The sequence below is a fragment of the Corythoichthys intestinalis genome, chromosome 9 (genome assembly GCF_030265065.1).
Source record: "Corythoichthys intestinalis isolate RoL2023-P3 chromosome 9, ASM3026506v1, whole genome shotgun sequence".
NCBI lineage: Eukaryota > Metazoa > Chordata > Actinopteri > Syngnathiformes > Syngnathidae > Corythoichthys > Corythoichthys intestinalis.
Window position 1 is genome coordinate 25,464,742 of NC_080403.1, and position 27,327 is coordinate 25,492,068.

Consider the following 27,327-nt stretch of genomic DNA (forward strand, 5'->3'; position numbering starts at 1 on the left):
ATCGAGCAGGATTTTCCCATAAGAATTATATTTCCATTAATTCATTCCACAGCACGAAAACCTACACTAAATCATTAATAAATATTGCTCGTACTATTACAAATGGCAATTACACATAGCAAAACAAATAAATTATAAATAAAAATCGGAATAATAATATAATAATATTAATAATTCCTCTAATAATGTTAGAAATCGGGTTCTAATGTGGCAGACGTTTTTTGGTGTACCTGAAGGCACCGTGTGGCTAACGTGACGGTGAGATAGAGAATACGGTTCTATTTTTTCTCTTTTAAGCTTTTGCTGCTGCGTCAACTGCAGCGGACAGTAGGCGTGTTGTGTTGCACAAGTTGATGGAATAAATGATTAGAAACCTAACGAAGCTGGCGATTTCTTTGGGGATGTTACCACAAATAATAATTGTCACCTTAATTAACAGTGCCCTCCATAATTATTGGCACCACTGAAAAAGATGTTTTTTAGCTTCTAATATTTTTTTTTTTAATTCAAATAATATGAGACCTTAATGGTTTTGTTAGCAAAAGGGGGTTGTACAAAGTATTAACAGCAGGGGTGCTAATAATTGTGACACACATTATTTGATGTCAAATAATTTTTTCTTTATGTGGGATTTTTTTCCCCCACTGAATGAATGCACTTGTATTGAAGGTTGGATTTTTCTCTTTTTTTCCATTAAGGTCCCATATTATTTGAATAAAAAAAAATATTAGAAGCTAAAAAACACATCTTTTTCAGGGGTGCCAACAATTATGGAGGGCACTGTATAAAGACTGTCGAACGGAGGTCGGAGGACTGTCGAGATCGACATTCTTTGGCCGTATTGTCGAGCCAGTTTCACGGAGGCACACACCATGCTCATATTTTTCTATTATTTCCATCTTCATTTCAATGCTAAGTGTCACCTTTTCCTTTTTTCCCCCCACCTGCACTAACCGTCTTGGAACCAATGTTGATTTCTCCCACAAGAAAATCCGCCGTGCGTCCCTTTTCCGGCAAAACAAAGAAACTGCAGCGCTGTCATAAATCATCGTATTTGGAGCATGTCGTCGGATGTAGAAACAATTGGCTAGTCAAATTTTACGTCAAATGTTGAAAAGATCATGTGTCGAAGCGATTGTATGTTGTTATAACACTGCGTTTAACATGTTTACATAACCCCCCCCAAAAAAAAAACCCAAAAAAAGAAGACAAATCTATTAGGACGTCACTTAAAGGCATTCGACCCCAATCACATTGATAAGCCGCTTGATTTTTTTTTTTCCCCCAGCAAAAACGTGCCAAATATTGCCAACAATCGTTCCGCTTTGTCAGTGTTACACTAGTAAACTAGCGAGCACTGTTAGCATCATATAAGGTGGCATACTAAATTGCTCAGTGCAAAATAACCCAACACCGTAGCAAAGAAGCTAATCCTGCCTGCAGCAAAAATAAAAATGGTCCCTCTGTAGTACAATGACACTGCTGTTTTTGTTCTATTAATTTTTGTACTTTCGGTCAAATTGTTTGGCATATTGTCTTCATGAGTTAATGTTGCTAATAAATGTGAATGTATTATCATTTATTGATTTTTAAAATTTTATTGTTCAGTATCAAATGGTCAAAAAATGTACCTTGAGGGTATTATTACAGTTTGGGTATACTTTTTTTTATTTAATTCAGGGAAATTGATGTGCTTAAGTCTTTTCTGTTACAAACAAAACTGTTAGTAAAGTTATACTTTATTGTAAGTTGATCTATTTTTCCCTTTAATATAAAAAGGACACAATGTTATGCAGAGGTGTACTTATAATAATAAATATTGTATAGACAAATGATACTATTTACAGTGGCGGTAGAGAGTTGGGGGGACAAATGTTTACGTCTTCTTGGGTGGGGCGTAACAGAAAATAATTGAGAAGCACTGTTGTAAATGTACAGTGTATCACAAAAGTGAGTGCATTTCTGCAGATATTTAAGAATATCTTTTCATGGGACAACACTGACAAAATGACACTTTGACACAATGAAAAGTAGTCTGTGTGCAGCTTATATTAGGGTTGTTCTGATCATGTTTTTTTGCTCCCGATCCCGATCGTTTCAGTTTGAGTATCTGCCGATCCCGATATTTTCCAATCCGATTGCTTTTTTTTTGCTCCCGATTCAATTCCAATCATTACCGATATTTTTTCCCGACCATATACATTTCGGCAATGCATTGAGAAAAAAATGAATAAAACTCGGACGAATATATACATTCAACATACAGTACATAAGTACTGTATTTGTTTATTATGACAATAAATCCTTAAAATGGCATTTACATTATTAACATTCTTTCTGTGAGAGGGATCCACGGATAGAAAGACTTGCGACTGTATATTGTGATTAAATATTGCCATCTAGTGTATTTGTTCAGCTTTCAGTAAATGATTCTGCAGCCATGCCCCATTGCATGATTTGCCTGGTACACCAGACTCACCGCTGTTCCAGCTATTGAGCCTGGCTACCATTCAGCGGATACAATTTCCAGGGCGGAGCAAGGCACAGCAAACAGACAGCAGAGTGGACCAATCAGCGACGGGCAGACGTGACGTTAGTAAAACGACGAGGGCAGGACGAGGGACTTGCGCACAGAAGTAAACATACGAGGAGAGCGGAGTTTATTCAACATGGCTAGCGCGAGACGGACTGTTGTCAATGACTCGTGTCGATGTGTTTTTGGTAATTAAAACTGATTTTACCGTGAATTGGAACATATTCTCGGCTCTCCTGTTCACCATCTGTGTTGTTGTGGAGACGACTTCCGACGCGCAAGAGTGACGTTGCTCGTTAAGAACACGTCACGCAAATAAACGAATCTGATTTGTCGATTGATTTTGTACCTGCTCGAGAGGCCGTTAATGGGATGGTTCCCAGACTTTTCTCTCAGTGTTTGAAAAATACAGGGAGAACAGTCTGGCCGTGCCAGGCAAATGCATGATGGCAAGTGGAACCATGATGGGAAGTAAAACCATGACTGTGCGTCGCGCTACCAATGGATATATCTTCTCTGCTTTAGGAAATAACTTAAGGTGTTAAGACAAAGATCAATTCCCTCCTTGCTTCACCACATTGCTTCCCATGATATTTCTAATCATAGGGAGAGGGATTGCAAGGTTTTAGCCAATTGAAGAAAGGCTCCAAAGGCTGCCAAAATTCACTCTACTCATTTTGTGCTGCCTTTAATCTCTCTATATAGGTAAAACGGCGTCATTACAGATTGAGCGTGACAATGAGTGAGAGGGTCGTGCAGCGCATATATTAATAGTGTTAAATAATTTAACGTGACACATTTTTTAATAAAATAATTGCCGCCATTATCGGGATATTTTTGATAACCCTACCTTAAGCCTAAATTAAAGACTCTGGATGAGTGTAACATATTATGTCTGTAACGTTAAATACAATTAGAAAACGATTTGATTAAAATATATACATATTTAAAAAAGGCATGTCCGATATTTTTTTGCCGATTCCGATACTTTGAAAATGACATGATTGGACCCGATCGATCGGGCGATCGGGACATCTCTAGCTTATATAATAGAGTTAATTTGTTAGTATATATGTATAGTTAATAGTTCATTTATTCTTAGCCATTAATATCTAAACCCCTGGCAACAAAAGTGAGTACACCCCTTAAAAATTACGTACATCCCTAAATGTCCAAATTGAGGACTGCTTGTCATTTTCCCTCCAAAATGTATGTATGTAGTTTCTAAGGGGTGTACTTACTTTTGTTGCCAGGGGTTTAGATATTAACGCGTATATTTTGAGTTACTTTAAGGGGAAAATAAATCAAATCTATTATACAAGCTGCACACAGACTTTTCATTGTGTCAAAGTGTCGTTTTGTCAGTGGTGTCCCATGAAAAGATACACGTAAATATCAGCAGAAATGCGAGGGGTGTACTCACATTTGTGATACACTGTATCTAATCCATACAAAATATTTTTTTTAAAAATACACAAATTTTACAAATCCATTGCTTTTTTACAATACTTGAAATGTGGCGTGCAGCAAGCGCAGACCTGTCCCTAAAAGTCCGCCTTAACGGAACCTTCCCTTCCCAGCGGAATGCGGTCAGCCGCATCATAAGGGAGGCTTTCCAGAGGCCGCAGTGCTGAGATGCCCTGAGGCCAGTTCAAATGTGAGCGGCTTGCTTAAAAACCCATGCGTAGTGCTTGACCATCTATAATTAAAAAGCCAAAAGCTCAGCGTAGCGCTCCGCATTAATTGATGTTTGTTAAAAAAAAAAAAAAAACATGATAAGAGAGGGGGAGGCGCAGATCGTAATGTGTAACAGCTACCTGGGGCAACATGTATTAATAAGGTGCCCACTTCATGGCTGGGTAGCGAGGCAGTTACATAAAGTCTATATATGAACTCCTACTGTGAGTGGTGAGTAGAGTGGGAGAAAAAGGAAGGAGACCAAAGTAATAGAATATTTGCAATACACAGTCAACTTACACGACAATTCAATAGCTACACCTCCACAATCGAAGGCTGTTTAAAGTCATAAGCAAGAAGTAGGTTGCCATGACGAATTAGCTACTGTGTGTAGCTACTGTACCTGAAGTAGGGCTGCAATTAACGATTTTTTACAATCGAATAATCGTATGATTAATCAGACGATTAATCGGATAAATGTCACTTTTTTCAGTTACCTTCACAATTTACCATGAAGTTGTTTTAGGCATTTTTTGTAAAGGTTCTGGCCGCTCAATCGGGTCCAATCACGTCATTTTCAAAGTATCTGAATCGGCAAAAAAATACCGGCCATGCCTTTTTTTAATATACAGAATATTTTTTTTTTTACTTAAATTGTTTTCTAATTGTATTTAATGTTACAAACATAATATGTTACACTCATCCAGAGTCTTTAGTTTAGGCTTAAGGTAGGGTTAACAAATTTATCCCAATAATGGCGGTAATTAATTTTTTAAAAATGTATCAAGTTAAAATATTTTACGCAATTAATGCATGCGCTGCACGACTCATTCACGCATTGTTGCACTCAATCTGTAATGGTGCCGTTTTACCTATAGAGAGAGATAAAAGGCAGCGTATAATGAGTAGAGTGAATTTTGGCAGCCTTTGGAGCCTTTTTTAATTGGCTAAAGCCTTACAATCCCTCTCCCTATGATTAGGAATATCATGGGAAGCAATGTGGGGCAACAAGGTAGCAATTGATCTTTTCCTTAAGTTATTTCCCAACGCAGAAAAGATATATCAATTGGTAGCACTATGCACAGTCATGGTTCCACTTCCCATCATGCATTTGGCCATGGCTACAGTATCATTTACTGAAAGCTCAACAAATACACTAGATGGCAATATTTAGTCGGCCTGTAAATTTCGGGAGGTGGAGTTAAATCAGCCAGTTCCAATACCTCGAAACTGATAAAACATTTAAAGACGAAAAGTGAACGAGCACAAAGAGTTTGAGGCTACAACAGCAGTAACTGCTACCAATAGAAAGGTAAGATCACTTCATATACTTTACTTTTATTGTCTTTTACTGAAAGAAATGCCGCAGTAATTTGAGACCTGTTTCAAAAGAGTCGCCACCTTTCAGAAATAGAAATAAGGGACGTGTCCAAAGCTGTACAGGCAAACAAAAGCTAAAATGCATCTTTTTACATGTATTCCGTATTTATTCAATACAGAACACAACTTTTAATTCCCAATTCGGAACGATTCTTAAGCTAAGTCACTAAGTGTGTGTTGCTGCTGGTGCTCAGAGAGGGAGGCTAATAAAGAGACAGGATGCTATGGTCAATTATTATTACTTTAATTTCATAAAAGTTGCACTGTTTGGCTTTTGAGAGGTTTATAAAAGTTTATTCATCATTCATTCATTGTATTTTTACTTTCTTACTGTTGGGCTGGTGTTATACATGTTTTCATTTCACAAATTTAGCACTATTTTGGCCTTTGAGAGCCAAAGGTTTATTTAACTAATTTGTCCACCATAACAGGTATGCAATAAAAAGTTCTACTGGATTCACTTTGTATATCTGTATATATAAATTTTAGGGCTGTCAAACCATTAACATTTTTAATCGAGTTAATCACAGCTTAAAAATTAATGTAATTAATCGCAATTCAAACCATCTCTAAAATATGCCATATTTTTCTGTAAATTATTGTTGGAATGGAAAGATAAGACAACACAGATATATATACACTCAACAAACTGTACATAAGTACTGTATTTGTTTATTATAACAATAAATCCACAAGATGGCATTAACATTATTAACATTCTTTCTGTGAAAGGGATCCACGGATAGAAAGACTTGTAATTCTTAAAAGATAAATGTGAGTTTGTATATTGTGACTAAATATTGCCATCTAGTGTATTTGTTGAGCTAAACGAAATGTTTGAATAGAGTTTGACCAAAGTCTGAGTATTATTTTGCATAGCTATTTTGATTGGGAATGCCAGTTCTCTTTGCATTGGGCGCTTTTCTTTTTGTGAACTTTTTTTTTTTTTTTTTTGAGAGATAGGAATGTTATTTTTGTTGTGCTTTCAATAAATGATACTGCAGCGACTTAACTGCTTCGCCCAAAGGCATGATGGGAAGTTGGGCAACCATGACTGTCAGTAGTGGCTGCAAATGGTATATCTTCTCTGCGTTGTGTTCAATACAGGGTGTTAAGAAAAAGATCTCGTGTAATTCTTCCCCACGTCGCATGCCACAATAGATATAATTGTTGTGGAAGAGATGCCAAAGCTTGTGCCAATAAACAGCGCGGCCCCAATGAATGCGTGTGTCCACTCCACTTGCTTGTCTCTGCCTCTTAGCTCTCAATATACATAAAACGGCCCCATTGTAGTCTGTTTACAGCAATGCGTGAGTGGGTCGTTCCGCGCATGCGTTAAATGAGTTAAATATTTTAACGTGATTCATTTGACAGCCCTAATACATTTTAAACAAAGTGGGATCGGTATGGTATCGGTCGATACTACACAGCCAGGTATCGGGGCCAAAAAAATTGTATCTATCTACACTAGGGCTGCAGCTATCGAATATTTTAGTAATCGAGTAATCGACTGAAAATTCTATCGATTAATCGAGTAATCGGATAAAACATATTTTTTTAGGTAAAGACCAATTATACATACAGATGAGAAAACAAGACATTTCATCTAATATTGAAACATTTTCAGTCAATCAATGTCTTTATTTTCGATGTACATTGTTGAAAACAGCCAATAATTTTATCTCAAATGTGACTAAAAAAAAGACTAATTCACTGCTTTCACTCCCAAAACTTTTAGATTAAAAAAAATATATATATATATATATATATATATATATATATTTTTTTTTTTTCTTACCTAAAAATGTCATTAAGCTTGATAACACACATGACTTAAAAGTTAGGTGTTTTTCCTACGTGTTTCAATTGAATTTTCACTTGTGTCAAGCTATAAGTTCTAATTAAGTTTTAAGTTAGTCTAAACTGTAAGTCCTGATAGGATTTTGAGTTTTTGCAGTGTTCAAAATAAATGCTGTGCTGTATTGGAGCACATTAGGCACCAGTGCTACTTGGTGTTTTATCCAGCAATGACTACTGAGCAAAAATTGACAGTTAGCATTATAATGTTTTTATTTTACACCCTAATCACTCTACAGCGCTGTTTTCACAGATTAAATAAAGTCTGTATGTAAGAGTTAGCCATGCATCGACAGTGGTCATAATGAATAGAAACCTAGCTCTCCACAGGGATAACGTTACGTGAGCGAGTGAAATAACGTTAATCTTATTTATGAGCGCCAAGAAGTGTGCTGCTTTAAGATGGCGACTGTTTTATTAACGCCGGCGAGTCGGTCATTTGGCATCTAGTTCTACGTACATGTGATATCTATGACACGCATCAGACGCTACCTGCTAGGCTGCTACCACCGTAGCAACATGCGGGCGTAGTTTTTAGCAACGACGACGCAGTTTGTAACGGCTGTCGGCTGCAGTAAGGTTTTTTTTTTTTTTGCTTCTTCCTCTACGCACGTGACGTCAGCGCGTTGTCCCGCATTAAAAGTAGTCCGGGCAAAACGTGATGCTTAGAGCTGGCAAAATTAAACGATTCCTCGAGGTGAAAAAAAATTACTCGGATCAGTTTTTAAACTCGAGTTACTCGAGTTGCTAGAGTATTCGTTTCAGCTCTAATCTACACGATTTACAATACTTATACTATGAGCCAATTAGTTGACTAATTGCAAAAATGATAGGTTAAGAGTCAACCATCAAAATAATTGTTTGTTGCAGACCTAAAAAATGTGACATTTGCCTTGGCTCAATAAAAATTGACGAGTGCCAGCTTAAGAGAAGACAAAGTATTTCTTTCCTCCAGTCACTTACCCGTTCTCCAGACCGCGGCCTCTTCTTGGGTCGCGTTGGCAAGGCGTCCTCCTTTGGGTTGGTGTCAATGGCCCAGTAAGAGCCCTACAGGGGGAAAAGAAAGCTGTGAGTGCATTAAAAAAAACGATTTCCCACATTTCCACTTGATTCCAGGTGCTAACTGAAGTGTCACAAAAGAATCAGGTTTATTTTTGGGGGGTAAAAACACCATAATCAACCTTCATCCCACCATTCGTTAAGTGCTTGTGCGAAATGCTGGTGGGCTTTTCTGGGTAAGTAAGGCTGGTAAGGGCTAAGCATTTCCTTGAACCTCCGCTTCCTCAGCCTCAGGTGAGCCCGTGCGGCATCGTTGCCAAGACAGAAGGGAGGCAAACCAGGTGCGAGTGAGGCTAATCAAGGATAGAACAGTGCAGGCTGGCTAGGGAGGGGGTTTCGGGGGGGCCCCCATTCTACTGCCCCCGCCTGCATTATTTATCCTTTGCATTTCATTTATTTTTCCGATGGTGTTCCTCCTCCGAGCCTAAAGTGAGGCAATGTACACTTGCTAAAAAAAAAAAAATGAGATTTTTCCACCTTAAGGCTGTGCTGGTGCTCGAATTAATTTTTAATACTTCATGATAAGAAAAATCTCAATTGTCAAGAGAAAGTGAGATCAGGACCTTTTAAAATGACTTCCCCAGCAGAGAGAATAATTGATGCGTCCACTAGAGAAGCAGAGTATCCATAAAATAATAGCGTCGTACACAATGGCCTGCTCTTGTTAAAGGGGAGGGGGTGCCTTTTTTCACAAGTCACGTACCCCGGCGCAGTTGTGATTGTTCAAATGAAAAGCCACGCTTGGCCTATATTCATCAGGGGCGGGCATGTGTGTACGTGAAATGATATGTTTTAATGTGCGCCAAGCTTTGGGGTCAATTAACGGCTCCTCCGAGGGGAGGAGAATAATTCACACGTGCAATCAAGCGTCGGAAAAAAAATACAACGGTGATAAAAATGCGGCGGCCTCATTAGAAATTCCACATCATTGATAAAGGTGAGGCACGTTGTCACCGCAGTCAGTCCGCGTGCGTCTTGTGATGCACGCGTTTCAAAATGAAGAGTCACACAGACAAAGCCGGGCTGGGCTTGGTTGCTTCTAATTAGCGAGGGGAAGAACACTTTAAGTTAACCCTCGTGGGAAGAGAGAGTTGCTGCATCCCCCCCAGTCCCCCCCACCTCTGACGCCCACCCCCAGAGAGTTGGCAGGAAAAGAGAAAAACATATAAAGAGCCATTAAATTATTCACAAATATTCTGCAACATAGTGTTGGGTACACAGAACACTGTATTTTCTTAAACTGCAACAAACGGCGGCTCTATCATAAAACAGACCACCTGTAAAATGACGCAGCAGCTTTTTATACATCAACATGAATTATTTCAACTAGCCCAGCAGCTATTCGATGGTAATTTTTCTATCACTAGCGTAACACATTTTAAATTATGAGATAGTCGATAATTTTTCAAGAACAAAATTGTAATAACGAGAAAAAAATATATATATATATGGCAGAAAACACAGAAAAGTCTGAAAAAGCAGTTTCTGCACTTGCACCTCTCTTTAAAATAAACTGCTGTATTTTAAGCCAAAAGAACTGTTGTGTTTGATAGAACAATATGTCTATATCAGGGGTGTCCAAACTTTTTGCAAAGGGGGCCAGCTTTGGTGTGGTAAAATTGTGGGGGGGCCGACCTCGGCTGACGTCCTTTACGTAGAACAATATATTCAAGCAAATTTTGGCAAGCCATTCTGTGTGTCACATTTGCTTTATTATTACTTTTTAATTAATAATTTCAACAATCTCGCAACTAGCCTCTGTGGCATTCTCTTTTGACTCTCGGGCTCCTGCGAAATACTGCTGCTGTGAAATTAAACTAGCTTCAAGTTGCTTCAATTTCTCGCTACGTATCTTCCCTGTAATCTTGTCGTATATGTCAGCATGTCTTGTTTGGTAATATCGCCTCACATTGAACCTTTTAAAAACAGCGACTGTCTCTTTGCAAATGAGGCAGACACAGTTGTTGCATATTTTAGTAAAGAAATAGTCCAATTTCCACCTATCCTTGAAGCGTCGGCCGTCGCATTCAACTTTCTTTTGTTGATTGTTGCCATTTTAGAAAATTGGGAGTAAAGGGTAAAACGGGGTCATGTTGCTTAGAGTGCTGCTGCCTTTTCGTGGGTAAATGAGGAGCAGCGTTTAGTGTGTAAGCTACTTCATATGCTGGTAGCAGTACTACTGACCAATTTATAAGTCTGTGTGCGGGCCAGACATTATCGATTTTATGACAGAGGCTGGGGGCCGGATGAAATTTGACCACGGGCCGCATTTGGCCCCCGGGCCGGACTTTGGACATGTCTGGTCTATATGCTGCCATAGCAAATTCATCGCACATTAAGCCCCCGAACAATTTTTAATTTGTCCGTTTTACTCTGGAAACCCCCGTTTACAGACGTCGCGCAACCGCTTTTGTTTCAACCCAGCCATAAAACGAAGATATATTTATTATTCAAAATTTCTGTAATTTTTAGCTTAGAATCATTAATTGATGTCTCATTTTGTTTAAAAAAAAAAAAAAAAAAAAAAAAAAAAAAAAAAAAAAAAAAGGACAGAAAAATTATTCACTCGCATATTTTCATATTCATATTTTGTCGCATTTTATACGATATGTTAGATGATAAATAATCGATCCAAAGGAAAAAAAAAAAAAAGTTTAAAATGGTAAATATATGTATAAGAACGTCTCGACCACTCCTTGATGTCTGTGATTTCTGCATCGCGACCCTTGTTATATTACCATATTTCACCCTTAAAATCCCCCCAAAAATCCAGCTGTGGCCATTCACAGCTGTGTCTTGACACTCAGTGATACATGCTACATAGAGTTTTTGGATCGAAACAAGGTAAGTAAACGCTAATATCTCGTTAAAGTCGTGGCGTCTGTAATTCTGCTCTCGCGTGCTCTCACCTCCAGATAGGGTTTTGCTGTTTATTTATTTATTTTATTTTATTTTTTAAATGCCCTCCTGTCCAAAATTATTCTTCCCCCAGAAAATTGAGATTTTAAGCTTTCCAATGATGTATCACCAGAAAATCACATTGTTTGATTTTTAAAGAATTTATTTGCAAATCATGGTGGAAAATAAGTATTTGGTCAATACCAAAAGTTCATCTCAATACTTTGTTATGCACCTTTTGTTGGCAATAACGGAGGCTAAACGTTTTCTGTAACTCTTCACAAGCTTTTCACACACTGTTGCTGGTATTTTGGCCCATTCCTCCATGCAGATCTCCTCTAGAGCAGTGATGTTTTGGGACTGTCGTTGGGCAACACGGACTTTCAACTCCCTCCACAGATTTTCTTCGGGGTTGAGATCTGGCGACTGGCTAGGCCACTCCAGGACCTTGAAATGCTTCTTACGAAGCCACTCCTTGTTGCTGTGTGTTTGGGATCATTGTAATGCTGAAGGACGCAGCCACGTGTCATCTTCAATGCCCTTGCTGATGGAAGGAGATTTTCACTCAAAATCTCTCGATACATGCCCCATTCATTCTTTCCTTTACACAGATCAGTCGTCCTGGTCCCTTTGCAGAAAAACAGCCCCAATGCATGTTGTTTCCACCCCCATGCTTCACAGTGGGTATGGCGTTCTTCGGATGCAATTCAGTATTCTTTCTCCTCCAAACACGAGAACCTGTGTTTCTACCAAAAAGTTCTATTTTGGTTTCATCTGACCATAACACATTCTCCCGGTCCTCTTCTGGATCATCCAAATGCTCTCTAGCGAACCACAGACGGGCCTGGATGTGTACTTTCTTCAGCAGGGGGACACGTCTGGCAGTGCAGGATTTGAGTCCCTGGCAGCACATTGTGTTACTGACAGTAGCCTTTGTTACTGTGGTCCCAGCTCTCTGTAGGTCATTCACTAGGTCCCCCCCTGTAGTTCTGGGATTTTTGCTCACCGTTCTTGTTATCATTTTGACGCCACGGGGTGAGATCTTGCATGGAGTCCCAGATCGAGGGAGATTATCAGTGGTCTTGTATGTCTTCCATTTTCTAATAATTTCTCCCACAGTTGATTTCTTTACACCATGCGTTTTACCTATTGCAGATTCAATCTTCCCAGCCTGGTGCAGGTCTACAATTTTGTCTCTGGTGTCCTTCGACAGCTCTTTGGTCTTGGCCATAGTGGAGTTTGGAGTGTGACTGACTGAGATTGTGGACAGGTGTCTTTTATACAGATAATGAGTTAAAACAGGTGCCATTACTACAGGTAACGAGTGGAGACCTCGTTAGACCTCGTTAGAAGAAGTTAGAAACAGCCAGAAATCTTGCTTGTTTGTAGGTGACCAAATACTTATTTTCCACTCTAATTTGGAAATAATGTGTAATTATTTGTAATGTTCTATTACATTGCTATCAGTACCAGATGTTAACAGTCAAGCTGTATTTTTTGCATTAACAATGCAATACTGCAAACCTTTTGATGTGGTTTTTTATTTAATTTTGTATTCTAATCTTTGTATAATAATGTATCAGAATTTATTCAAATTGAAAAATATAGTTTAGCCTGTCAAATACTGGCATTTACAATGAATCCAACAAGAGTCGAAGCATGTCACTGTTTACACATTTTGCTCGGTTTCAGCATTGGATTCCATTTTTTTCGAAAAAATTCTACCGGCAACATTCAAAAAACATTTTTTGAAGATTAACAATCCCATTAATTTGTCATCATATGATAAGGATGAATCATGATATTCGACTTTTGTAGCATTTTATCTCTATACAAATGACTGGATTATTAATGACACGGCCCGACTGATTTACATGCAGTAGGTGGTGTTTTTCGCACAATAACGAGCGCCATTTAATCCCGAACATCTCCCAGACTGACAGACGCACACTTTGCCGCTCCTATCTCATCCGAGCAGCGGTTTTCATATTCCTGCCACATTACAATATTGATGCAACATATCAAGAGCAGCTACCGCCTCTTTGAAGTTGTCTTGTGCACGCGGGGGGTGGCGGAAGAGAACGTGTGTGTGTGTGTGTGTGTGTGTGTGTGTGTGTGTGTGTGTTGGGGGGCTGGAGAAGGGAGTGAGGAAAATTCCAAATTAAACATTAAGGATGCGAGCACGTTGGCCGTGCATCTGGAATGGGATCCATACAGCAATAGATTATTTTGTATTTAGTGGAGCAGCTCCCAGGAGTGTCAATATCAGAGGATTACAGCAAAACACGAAATTAGCATTCAGTCCCCATCCTCTAGTACACAGCCAGGCGTAGCTCTCTACGCGTGTGTGTGTGTGTATGTGTGGAGAGGGTAATTATTTGTGCCTATTTTTTTTTCTTCTCCCCAGCATGGTGTGCAGCAAAGGCTCCGATAGCGCCGGGCTGAAATGTAGGTTGGGATCTATAAGATTAGACCCATGCACAGAGCAGGACTGAATAAAGGGGCTGCACCGTCATGAACCGCCTCGGTGGATGAGGGCTAATTATCAGCTTGATGTCACAAGAGACGGCCAAGTAAATGGGCCTGCCAAACCGACGGTAGGTGGTCCCTCTGAGATTCAAATGTCAAATTAACATGAGCAAGAAAAATGCGCAAAGTAGGAGATTGGCGGCAAATGCTTCTGGGGATGCGACGATTTGGGAAATGACCTTACTTCAACTCTGTTTTGACACGGTTTCCAGCAGTCAGACTTTTTCCTCACCTTACCCGCATCTGATGTCTGAGCTCGCTCAGTCATAAAAAAAAAAGTCTCTCCTTACATATGAAATGCAATCCTGCGGGGGAGGAAGGTTCCTAATAGATTAAGAGCGTGCCATGCATTTCTCTACTGTCAAGGTTCTGGCAGGGATTCAAAGTTAACATTTTTCCAACACAGACAACATGATATGCGCCTTCCAACAAAAAAAAAAAAAAAAAAAAAAAAAAAAGAAAGAAAGAGGAGGTTGATTACTGCCAGCTGCTCGTACAAAACAAACATGCTCCTCTGTTGTATTCATTCGTTATGAAATGCGTTAATTTAGGTAGGTTACAAAGATAACACTATTTTGTTGATCCTCAAAAAAGTAACATCATAAAAAATTTGGTAAGAAAGAAATCAGTGTGAAGAGAACAAGTGGTCATTTTGCTGTAATAACATCATAATTAACATACAAACCTGCATTATACTGTAAGGAAAAGACAATACTTTTTAAAAATTTGAACTATAATCCTACAAAACAGAGTTGAGACTGAAACTATACTTTAAAAACATCGTAATTAACATACAAACGTCATCATTTTGTGGCGATTAAAGTATAACTGTGTTACATTATCAAGAAAAAGATCATTTTTATAAAACTTGTATATGAATATCAGTCTTTGAACTTGAATATGATGAAGTTTCATTCCACAGGAGTGCACTTTCACAAATATGTTTATTTTTCAAAAGCTCACGGAGAAAACATTTACCGTATTTTTCGGAATATACAGTGCCTTGCAAAAGTATTCGGCCCCCTTGAATCTTGCAACCTTTCGCCACATTTCAGGCTTCAAACATAAAGATATGAAATTTAATTTTTTTGTCAAGAATCAACAAGAAGTGGGACACAATCGTGAAGTGGAACAACATTTATTGGATAATTTAAACTTTTTTAACAAATAAAAAACTGAAAAGTGGGGCGTGCAATATTATTCGGCCCCCTTGCGTTAATACTTTGTACTAGGGCTGGGCGATATGGCCTTAAACATGTATCACGATAAATTGAGCAGATTTATCTCGATAACGATAAATGGCGATAAATTCGCCCAAGCGGACTGTTATATAATTTGAAAATCTGAATCAATGCATGAAATACAGATTAACTATTTCTTGTTGATTTATTTACCAGCATTCAATTTGATATACTGTATTTAACAATTGTACATGCAGTCTAAACATTAAATTTATAAAAATTAGGGCTGTCAAAATTATCGCGTTAACTGGCGTTAATTAATTTTTTTAATTAATCACGTTAAAATATTTGACGCAATTAACGCACTTGCCCAGCTCAGACATATTTAAATGTCACTAGAGTGAAAGGCCCACCTGTTAATTGTGTTTTGCGGAGTTTTGCTGCCCTCTGCTGGCGTTTGGGTGCGACTGATTTTATAGTGTAAGTAATTATTGCCATCAACAATGGCGGGCTACTAGTTTATTTTTTGATTGAAAATTTAACAAATTTTATTAAAACGAAAACATTAAGAGGGGTTTTAATATAAAATTTCTATAACTGATTTAGAACTGATTTATTGTTATAATAAACAAATACAGTCCTTATGTACCGCATGTTGAAAATATATATCCATCTTGCGTCTTATCTTTCCATTCCAACAATAATTTAGAGAAAAATATGGCATATTATATAGATGGTTTGAATTGCGATTAATTACGATTAATTAATTTTTAAGCTGTAATTAACTCGATTAAAAAATTTTAATCGTTTGACAGCCCTAATAAAAATGTATTGTAAGCAGTAAGAATTCAAGTATGAACATTTATAACAGCGTGTATGACTTGAACAATGTACATTGTCAAAATCAATATGCCTGTGCAAACATGTAATTGTAACACAAATGACTTGCAGCTTGAACAGTACACTTCAAAAAGACAACTTATTGTTAATGGCTGCTGTGATATAATTATTAAATACAAGTGTTTACTTTATGGTTTAAGGGTTTTTTTCCCCCCCAGTGCATTTTTTCATAAATGCACGCACAATAAAAATAGCTGGGGCCATTTCTCGGTCATTATAAGTTTCGCCGTTGGATTGTACTTTATGCAGAATTCTTTACCATCACAAAAGCTATCAGAGGAATCACACACACAGACAGATACAAAATAACGCCACATAGTAATTGCTAGATGCAGTCCGTGCCCAATCCACTCATTAAGTTCAGCCGTTTCGACCAGGTTAGAGCCTCTATCCGACTCCATAACGTTCATTTGTAGCGTTAGCCGCTAGCTAGCGTTAGCCTGGCTACCAGTAGAAAGCACTGAAAGCACCATCTCCGGAAATCGTGAGAACAAAGGAGGACAGCGGGTGAAAGCCCGTCTGGATGCCACCAAAAGTCTACTAAATGTCGGTTGAAAGTTTGGTGAACCTCCCTTAAGCCACACTCCATCACGTTTTGCTTGTAGCGTTAGCTGCTAGCGTTAGCTTACCGGGCTTTTGTTTGATTGGCTTCCTGATGATCACGTGACTCCCTACGTAAGCACATTCACTGCTTTCTTAAAGGGGAATGAACATAGACGAACAACACAGAATCAAAGCGGGATGAAAAGACTATTTTCTTGTTTTATTAATTTACCGAATTTACCGACATGGTCAAAATTACGTCGGTCATCGTTAAGAATTTCGGTGACGGTAAATTTTCGGTTTACCGCCCTGCTCTACTTTGTAGCGCCACCTTTTGCTCCAATTACAGCTGCAAGTCGCTTGGGGTATGTTTCTATCAGTTTTGCACATCGAGAGACTGACATTCTTGCCCATTCTTCCTTGCAAAACAGCTCGAGCTCAGTGAGGTTGGATGGAGAGTGTTTGTGAACAGCAGTCTTCAGCTCTTTCCACAGATTCTCGATTGGATTCAGGTCTGGACTTTGACTTGGCCATTCTAACACCTGGATACGTTTATTTTTTAACCATTCCATTGTAGATTTGGCTTTATGTTTTGGATAATTGTCCTGTTGGAAGATAAATCTCCGTCCCAGTCTCAGGTCTTGTGCAGATACCAACAGGTTTTCTTCCAGAATGTTCCTGTATTTGGCTGCATCCATCTTCCCGTCAATTTTAACCATCTTCCCTGTCCCTGCTGAAGAAAAGCAGGCCAAAACCATTATGCTGCCACCACCATGTTTGACAGTGGGGATGGTGTGTTCAGGGTGATGAGCTGTGTTGCTTTTACGCCAAACATATCGTTTTGCATTGTGGCCAAAAAGTTCAATTTTGGTTTCATCTGACCAGAGCACCTTCTTCCACATGTTTGGTGTGTCTCCCAGGTGGCTTGTGGCAAACTTTAAACGAGACTTTTTATGGATATCTTTGAGAAATGGCTTTCTTCTTGCCACTCTTCCATAAAGGCCAGATTTGTGCAGTGTACGACTGATTGTTGTCCTATGGACAGACTCTCCCACCTCAGCTGTAGATCTCTGCAGTTCATCCAGAGTGATCATGGGCCTCTTGGCTGCATCTCTGATCAGTTTTCTCCTTGTTTGAGAATAAAGTTTGGAAGGACGGCCGGGTCTTGGTAGATTTGCAGTGGTCTGATGCTCCTTCCATTTCAATATGATGGCTTGCACAGTGCTCCTTGAGATGTTTAAAGCTTGGGAAATCTTTTTGTATCCAAATCCGGCTTTAAACTTCTCCACAACAGTATCTCGGACCTGCCTGGTGTGTTCCTTGGTTTTCATAATGCTCTCTGCACTTTAAACAGAACCCTGAGACTGTCACAGAGCAGGTGCATTTATACGGAGACTTGATTACACACAGGTGGATTCTATTTATCATCATCGGTCATTTAGGACAACATTGGATCATTCAGAGATCCTCACTGAACTTCTGGAGTGAGTTTGCTGCACTGAAAGTAAAGAGGCCGAATAATATTGCACGCCCCACTTTTCAGTTTTTTATTTGTTAAAAAAGTTTAAATTATCCAATATATGTTGTTCCACTTCACGATTGTGTCCCACTTGTTGTTGATTCTTGACAAAAAAAATTAAATTTCATATCTTTGTGTTTGAAGCCTGAAATGTGGCGAAAGGTTGCAAGGTTCAAGGGGGCCCGAATACTTTTGCAAGGCACTGTAAGTCGCAGTTTTTTTTTCATAGTTTGGCTGAGAGTGCGACTTATGTGTGAAATTATTAACACATTATTATATCATTTCACATGTTATTTTGGTGTTTTGGAGTGACACTGAAGGTTTGATAAACTTGTTAGCATGTTCTTTATGCTATAGTCATCTGAATAACTATAATAGCTATGGCTACGTCCGCGTTCTGCCTTTAGCAATGTGTGTTCAATTGTATTATTGACTTTTTTATATTGAAATGCATGCTTTTAGTTTGTGGCGCTTTATTGCCCACGTGGGGGCGCACTTGCACTTGTTTACATGAAGAACAGGGCTCACACGCCAGAAGAAGACCGACAGCTACGTAGCTCTGACTGAGTGGGCGAGTTAGCGAGAGAGAAACACGGCTGCGAACCTACGTTCATTGTTTATGCTTGTAAAATATCTACAGAGGCAACGCCTGTGCGTATCATCTTTTCTGTTGTTGTTGTGTGTTTTCCACCCGCGATCGGACACTTAGAGCCAGTTGTGTGGTTGTTTGAACGATGCGCTAATGCTTGCGAACGCATGCTAACCGTTTGTGTCATCTCATTGCTGTAAAAGCACCTAATTATCATTTATTTACGTCGATGCGAACCTGTTTGGTATCGAGGATGAAATTGATTCATCAAATTATACGGACTTCCAGCATCGTCATTTGGGAGTTTAGCCCGCTGAATAGCCAGGACCGAGCCATAGCGTCCTGGTGAGGACAGTACATTCGCATTTCGTTGTTCATGCATTGTACACTGTATACTTATTCAGCATGTTGTTCTCTATTGTATTTTTATATTAAATTGCCTTTCAAGATGACATGTCTGTTCTATGTGTTGGATTTTATCTAGTAAATTTCCCCCAAAAATGCGACTTATACTCCGGTGCGAGTTGTATGGTTTTTTTCTCTTCGTTGGGCATTTTATGGCTGGTGCGACTTATACTCAGGTGCGACTTGTAGTCCGAAAAATACGGTACACATATTCTTTTGCTTATGTTTTAGAGCAGGGGTGTCCAAACTTTTTGCAAAGGGGGCCAGATTTGGTGTGGTAGAAATGAGGGGGGCCGACTTTGGCTGACGTCCTTCACGTAGAACAATATATTTAAGCAAATTTTAGCAAGCCATTGTGTGTGTCACATTTTCTTTGTAATTTTTTTAAATTAATAATTTCAACAATCTCGCAACTAGCCTTTGTAGCATTCTCTTTCGCCTCTCAGGCTTTTGTGAAATACTTCTGCTGTGAAATTAAACTAGCTTCAAGTTGCTTCAATTTCTCACTACGTATCTTCTCTGTAATCTTGTCGTACATGTCAGCGTGTCTTGTTTGGTAATATCACCTCACATTGAACTTTTTAAAAACAGCGACTGTCTCTTTGCAAATGAGGCAGACACAGTTGTTGCATATTTTAGTCAGTGGCGGAGCTAGACTTTTATTCTTGGGGTGGCCAGGGGGTGGCCGAGGCTATTTCAGGGGGTCCACAGACTATAACAATACATTTGTTTCTTGACTTATCAATTGCTATCAGAGTGTCAAATGTTGAAATGTACATACTAAGCACACAGGTGATGAGATTTATGTATATAATTTGTTTATTAACTTGATAATAACTATTTTTTACAAAAATGGTGAAAATGCACCAACACATTCACAGTTACTCATACGACCCCCCCCTTCTCTCTTATTAATCTATCTTATGAATAGATGATGCAATTCATCATGCAAATCATTTGTTATTAGTCTGAATTTGTATGTCATTATGTCACTAAATTATTTCCAAGAGATTGTAGATAAGTGATGTATGCAAAATAATTAATCCAAATATTTTAAGATAACTATTAAGATAAATATATTTCCATACAATGGCTTCCATACTAGTGGTATGGAAGCCATTGTATGGAAATATATCGTAAAACTACTACTATAGAACTAAATATAAAAAATCAAGTTCCATACTTTCCATACTCATGTAGGAAACCTGTATCTGAAAAATGACTGCTGAAGTGAGCATGTGACTGCTTCTCAGACCAGAGAAGCTGCTTCTCTGCTCTGACTGACCTGGTGATGGGCAGTGTGTGCCAGATTCTTTCTCATCCTGAGCCTGACTCGTCCCAGACTTTGATCGCTTTAAAAAGAGGAAATCTTCGCCCCCTGCCTTTTCATTCTGAACTGTCCCTATGAAACAATGAGCCAGTCCTGTTAACGTTACTCCTAGCATCACTCATAATCACACAATGTTGGTAAATGATTAAATCCCTACTTCAAGCCTTAAAAAATTCAGGGCAAATAAACCACCGTAGACATTATATTACATAATATAATAATACATATATACATAATAATACATAATAGACATAATATTCTGACTTTCAAGCTAGTTGACAGCAGGCCCGGCCAACTACCGTGTTCACGTGATGTTTCATTTAAGGCAAGAGAGCATGAGACAGCTGGCTAATGCTCTACAATTATTGGAGAAACATGTATGTAAATAGCGACCCAAATGAATTAAATATAGACGTTAATATCGAGCGGCTGTTGGAAGCTGGACAACATTAGATAACGTTAACGTTTGCTTGATGCCGTGGCTCTCTCTTTTAGCGACAACAAAAAATCTCCCTCCTACAAATTTAAACATTGACTCATTAGGACACCAGCATAAAACTTACATTACGACGAGGATTTCAGTGGCTTGAAGGCAGGGTATCCAAGTTCGTCTCCTTGTTTGTTCTTGTCACCTTGTTTATCTTCCGTGTTCCGTTCCGTCAACGATACTCAAACGGTACTCAAATCTCAAATCTTCCTCCGTTTCAGTGGCGATTCTTCTTCTCCTCATCAAAGCGAATTTGCAACGCTTTATGGTACATAGCGCCAACTACTGTACAGGAAGGACTTAGCAGTCGGTGCCGCGATATGTCATTGTCAATCATCTGGGGTGGCACCTGGGGGGTCCAATCAGATTTTAGGGGGGTCCAGTGCTACCCCGGCCCCCCCTCTAGCTCCGCCACTGATTTTAGTAAAGAAATAGTCCAATATCCACCTATCCTTTAAGCGTCGGCCGTCACATTCAACTTTCTTTTGTTGATTGTCGCCATTTTAGAAAATTGGGAGTAAAGGGTAAAACGGGGTCATGTTGCTTAGAGTGCTGCTGCCTTATAGTGGGTAAATGAGCAGCGTTTAGTGTGTAAGCTACTTCATATGCTGGTAGCAGTACTACTGACCAATTTATAAGTCTGTGTGCGGGCCAGACGTTATTGATTTTATGACAGAGGCTGGGGGCCGGATGAAATTTGACCACGGGCCGCATTTGGCCCCCGGGCCGGACTTTGGACATGTCTGTTTTAGAGTGTCTTATGCTGCAGGCATTCATTGTATTACATTATTCGTTTTAGGTGGTAGTTCTACAAGTTAGTTAAGAGGTGACATCTTGCAGATGTCAAGCGGGGAGTGTTCTGTCCCTTGATCTTAAGTTGACTACTTTTAAGTTTGAGTTCTTTCTAAACTGATATCCGTCCACAAGATGTCACTATTGGAACTCCGAACTCTACAGTTTTTCTTTGGTTTTGCTATGTGCGCTTGGCTTCCCCTAGTGGTGACTTACTAGAAGCGGCAGGTAAAAATAACATTACTTCAGTTGGAGTAGAATCCTTGAGGTGTACGGACGCTACCCACCTCCTCTGCACTACATATCGTTGGGAACCCTTGATAAAACAAAATCTGTCGTTTTGCACGTTTTAACATAGGGTCTGATATCATTTTGGTGTGTTTATTCTGTTACTTTGTTGTCATTTATGTGAAGCGAAGCAAGATAAATTAGCCACTTTATTTTATTTGCTCATACCGGAACTAGTCTTTATGTGGCTGCTTCTTCGTGGTGTTTGGCAGCTATTTTTTTCCGGTCGGCAATCAGGGCATGGAACATTGGAATTGAAATTTTTAAAAATTCGAACGCTTCCGGGAGAACCGGAGTGTTAGTCCCGGATCCCATCGATGCTCGATGCCCAACCCTAATTATAAGGAAAAAGACCCTAATTTTTTAAAGGTTGATTTATAATAGAAAATTTACTTTGCTCCAAAATTATTACATTACATAACAATTAACGCTTACTTTCGGTATACTGGACTGTCTCAGGAAATTAGAATACACAATATTCTAATTTTTTGAGACAGTCCTGTGTATATATACAGGACTGTCTCAGGAAATTAGAATACACAATATTCTAATTTCCTGACTGTCTCAGGAAATTAGAATATTGTGTATTCTAATTTCCTGAGACAGTCCTGTATATATACACAGGACTGTCTCAAAAAATTAGAATATTGTGTTTTCTAATTTTCTGAGACAGTCCAGTAGAGTGGTACAAGAAGGTCGACTGGTAGAAAGATGGCATTTTTTTCCCTGTTAATTATTATTACTGCGGGAATCAGAATCTTTTAAAAATAAGACCGTAATAATACAAGTGTTTATACAGTACACAGTATGAATGCATCACATTAATAGAAAACCACAAAACAAGTCAGCATGTAGTATCGATTTTGTGATTCCACAATAACAAAGTTGAGGGGAAAATAAATACATTTTGTAGAAGTAATTCAATATAATGATTTAAAACATGTACCATTTATTATTTCTTAGGAAAAATATTCAGTGAGTCAAAAAGTCTAATATTGTTAAAAAAAAAAAAAAAATTGTACGACGAACTGATAGACAGTTTTCAAGCGAAAGACATCTTTTTTTATCAAATGAAAAACAAATATTTTGCATTTATAACATCTGTGTGTTAAATGTGAGTTGCAACATGTAACATCTCTATATAACTTTTTGAATTCAATTAAAAAAAAAAAAAAAAAGGTATTTCTTCAGAACATTTTCTGAGGGGACAAAACAACAATTATATATGTTCAATTGTGTGGGTTAAATGTTCCCATCTCACCTTTCCCGGGTCATCTTTGGAGCGAGGCACTTTGAGAAAACACTTGTTCAATGACAGATTGTGCCGTATCGAGTTCTGTGGGGGCAAAAACAGAGAGAGACGGGTGGAGAGAGTGAGTACAAACATATGAAAAACATTACATGAAAGAACAAGCCTGCATTAACACATTGACTTGCATTTTCATGGTTTGAACTTAGAAGCTGTCTTTGAGAGGCATTCTGCCTGTTTTCACTCATCTCATACATATAAGGTCAATAGGTGTGGTGTGTAACTAGGAACATTCCTACACACAGTTGGGCTTAAAATTGGCCCGTTTTGACATTTGACAGCAATAAAATACCCCATATGTCAGTGGTTTGCAAACATTTTAAACCTAGTACCACCTCAATGAATACTGGAGTACCACTATCAGGACCAACATTAATTTACAAGCTGCCATTGATGGCGCTAGACATCCAATCCATTCGACTGGGAGGGTTAGCAGCGATCATTCTGAACTGATCAACGTAGTTTATTTTGGTGTACAGAAGCCCAGCAGTGGCGTACCATGTTTTTTTTTTTTTTTGTGGGGGAAAAAAGAGATAAAAATAAAAATGTTATGTTGACACAGGAATTTTGAAATTATGACTGTGTTATTGCAATGTCTTACAATATGGTACACACTTGAAATGCATGTTTGTTAGCTTATCGAACATATGTATCACCAGACCTGGTTAAAATGTGATTAAAATATGGATACTCCTGATATTTTCTTCTGTAGCACTGTTTTGGCCCGCCTGGCTTATAAAACCCCTGAATTACTGCTAATCCCTCAAGTTGTCGCTGTCAATGACAGGAAATGAGTTCAAATATGTCAATGTAGTAGGCCAATGCGCTTCAATAATTAACACTCCACTTAGATTTCAGAAAAAAAAAAATACATAAAATGGTAATGCACTTAAATATTGTGTTAAATTGTACTTCAGCTACAACTGTTCCTAAAAATTTGAAAAACATCAGTTGTTCAACAATACATTTAAATCTTTTGTAGTTTAATACAACTAAGCTGTTCTTGATACAGTAGTGCAGAGGTCGGGAACCTATGTCTCACGAGCCATATCTGGCTCTTTTGATGAGTGCATCTGGCTCTCCTCCAACCCGTAATTTTTAAGTGTGAAACCGGCCAGCTCGTTTAACATGAATGAGCTGTGATGAGCGGATGGTCCATTCACACATTTTTCTTGGACCTTCAAATTTACGTCGCAATATTTTTGCTTCAATTCAGTGCCCGTTGGTGGTCCTCCCGTTGCGAATTGCATGGAGATGGGCGTTAGTACAGAGCTCGTCTTACACCTTTCAGGCCGAGTTATACTTCTGCGTCAGACCTACGCCGTCAAGGAAGAATCGAGTTACGACCCTACGCCGTAGCCTGACGCGCACCTCTCGATTTTTGTAACCTTCGCGTCGCGTAGACGCGTAGACGTAGCGAAAACGGACTGTGATTGGTCCGCTCAGACTGTTGTTTCCGGGCGAAAACACCGCCATTGTAGAATAGAATCAAACATTATTTTCTACACGCAAAAATGCACCAAGCCGACGGGAGTATCATCGAAGAGCAAGTCTCGTCAAGAAATTATTATTGTGACTGCCAAATGGCAAGGTCGGCGATCGAAAAAATAAATAAATGGAAGAACCACCGAGACGTGTGTGTTCGGAATCGAGTGGCCACACGAAGCGGTGACACAGTCGGCCAAAAACTGCCAACTTTTTATCACTTTATGTCGTATTTTTGGTTGGTGCACTTCATCATTTACTGTGTACATATGTTTCAAGTATATGAAGAATAAAGCACAGATCTGGTGTCAAAAGAGTTGTTTTGATCTTTAATTTTCAATAACAGACAGTTCACACACACAATACATCATCACTGATTGAGAGTACCTCGGTGCTTTTTATGATAACCTTAAAATCAAGCCTCCCAAAGCAGTTTGGGAAGTTCCCTAGACGCCAGAAATCTGCTACGGCTTCCCACTGGCTGGTTGTAGGACACGGCAAACAGGCTGGAGGGCTTTGTAGACCTTGAACGCAGTGCTCGACGCCAGTTTGAAGCTAGCCGCCACAGCTAGCTCTCTCCACCCGAGCCTCTGTGCGGCATCAAAAGTCGGCCAGACCGCCTCGAAACCGTCTTCTGCGTCGCCTGCCCGTCAACATTTGTATGTTCAATATTTATTCAGTGTTGATGAGCAGAATATTTACTTTCAAGAGTTCCATCTTGCATTGTTTATTTTTTCTACGACTAGCGGAAATAAACAAGCATGCCCCAAAACCGTACAAACATAACGCCACATCCCTCTAGTGGCTTGGCGGTGAATTACAGAGCAACGCGTTCCCTCACCGCAGAACTATCGAATGTCGAATGACGCCGTAGTCGCTACGCCGTCACCGCAACGCGGGAGTATAACTCAGGCTTAAGTCTCCGCTCAGCCAGCCGCCCAACTCAATGCCGAGCAATCAGGAGTATATAAAAATGCGTAGGTGAAAATTAAACCATGAAAGTGAACTGCGTGGTTCCTCAAGTTATAGAGGTGCGCAATCATTTTGACTTTCAGGAGAAAGAGACTCACGAAATAGCTTCTCCGAGAGGCTCCACCTGTCTTGGTCACTGTTATTTACAAGTGTGATTTCCACTTCCAGGAAATATGCAGTGCCACACCATGATCCAAGTGGTGAGTGCGCAACGATTGTAACATACCAAGTAACGATGACAGGCTTTTATTGTTGTTTTCTAAAGATTTATTTCAATCACAACTCTGCGACTACTCGTAAAAGCGGAGCGTGCCCTCACCCTTGCTCCCGCGTGATGCGTTCAAATGTGCTCACGAGAACATAAAAAAAAAAAATTGTGATCACAAAGCGGACTCGGACAAGCTGGCAACAGAATATGTAAATATATGTATATATATAAATTAGGGCTGTCAAAATAATCGCGTTAATGGGCGGTAATTAATTTTTTTAATTACGTCAAAATATTTGATGCAATTAACACACATGCGCCGCTCAAACAGATTAAAATGACAGCACAGTGTCATGTCCACTTGTTACTTGTGTTTTTTGGTGTTTTGTCGCCATCTGCTGGCGCTTGGGTGCGACTGATTTTATGGGTTTAAGCCCCATGAGCATTGTGTAATCATTGACATCAACAATGGCGATCTACTAGTTTATTTTTTGATTGAAAATTTGACTGATTTTACTAAAACGAAAACATTAAGAGGGGTTTTAATAGAAAATTTCTATAACTTGTACTAACATGTATCTTTTAAGAACTGCAAGTCTTTCTATCCATGGATGGCTTTAACAGAATGTTAATGTTAATGACATCTTGTTGATTTATTGTTATAATAAATATAGTACTTATGTACAGTATGTTGAATGTATATATCCGTCTTGTGTCTTATCTTTCCATTCCAACAATAATTTACAGAAAAATATGGCATATTTTATAGATGGTTTGAATTGCGATTAATTAATTTTTAAGCTGTGATTAACTCGATTAAAATTTTTAATCGTTTGACAGCCCTTATATAGATATACATAAATGCAGTATATTGACACACACAGACTGTATGGCTCTCGTGGAATCATATTTTAAAACATGTCGGGTGTTTTGGCTCTCTCGGTCAAAAAGGTTCCCGACCCCTGGTGTAGTGGATTAAAAAAAGATTGCTTGAACATTTAATTTTGTCAAACTTTCACATACCACTAGCAAACGTGCAAACTTTGGCTATGTACAGACTGCATGCATATTTGATTTCAATTGGATTCCCCCTCAAATATGATTTTTAGGGCGGACTATTCACACTATTTTTGAGCAAGTGTCCAAATCAGATCTGGTCCTGTTCAAACTGGGGCAAATTATTGACACACCTGACAGGTTGCTGTGGCAACAAAGGCATCATCCAGCATAGAGTGATGTCACGGACATTCAAAACCCATCTTAGCTGTTCAGACTGAGAAGCATCATTTCCAAAACTGATATAAAACCACCTCTCGTATGTGGTTTCAATCCGTCTCGCTGAAGTCAGATTTGCTGTGCGTTGTGACTATTCAGACTGGAAAGAGC

At 39.0% G+C, this 27,327-nt stretch overlaps 1 protein-coding gene across 2 annotated transcripts in view; it reads right to left on the reverse strand.

Annotated features, from left to right (window-relative positions):
• foxj3 (forkhead box J3) overlaps positions 1-27,327 on the reverse strand; it is a 226,621-nt gene that overhangs the window by 77,184 nt on the left and 122,110 nt on the right. For both annotated transcript variants that reach the window (XM_057845438.1, XM_057845439.1), the window contains 2 exons: positions 23,229-23,303; positions 8,411-8,494 (listed from right to left, as the gene is read on the reverse strand). In XM_057845438.1, coding sequence (XP_057701421.1) covers positions 8,411-8,494; positions 23,229-23,303 — 159 coding nt within the window. The remainder of the gene's footprint in view (positions 1-8,410; positions 8,495-23,228; positions 23,304-27,327) is intronic.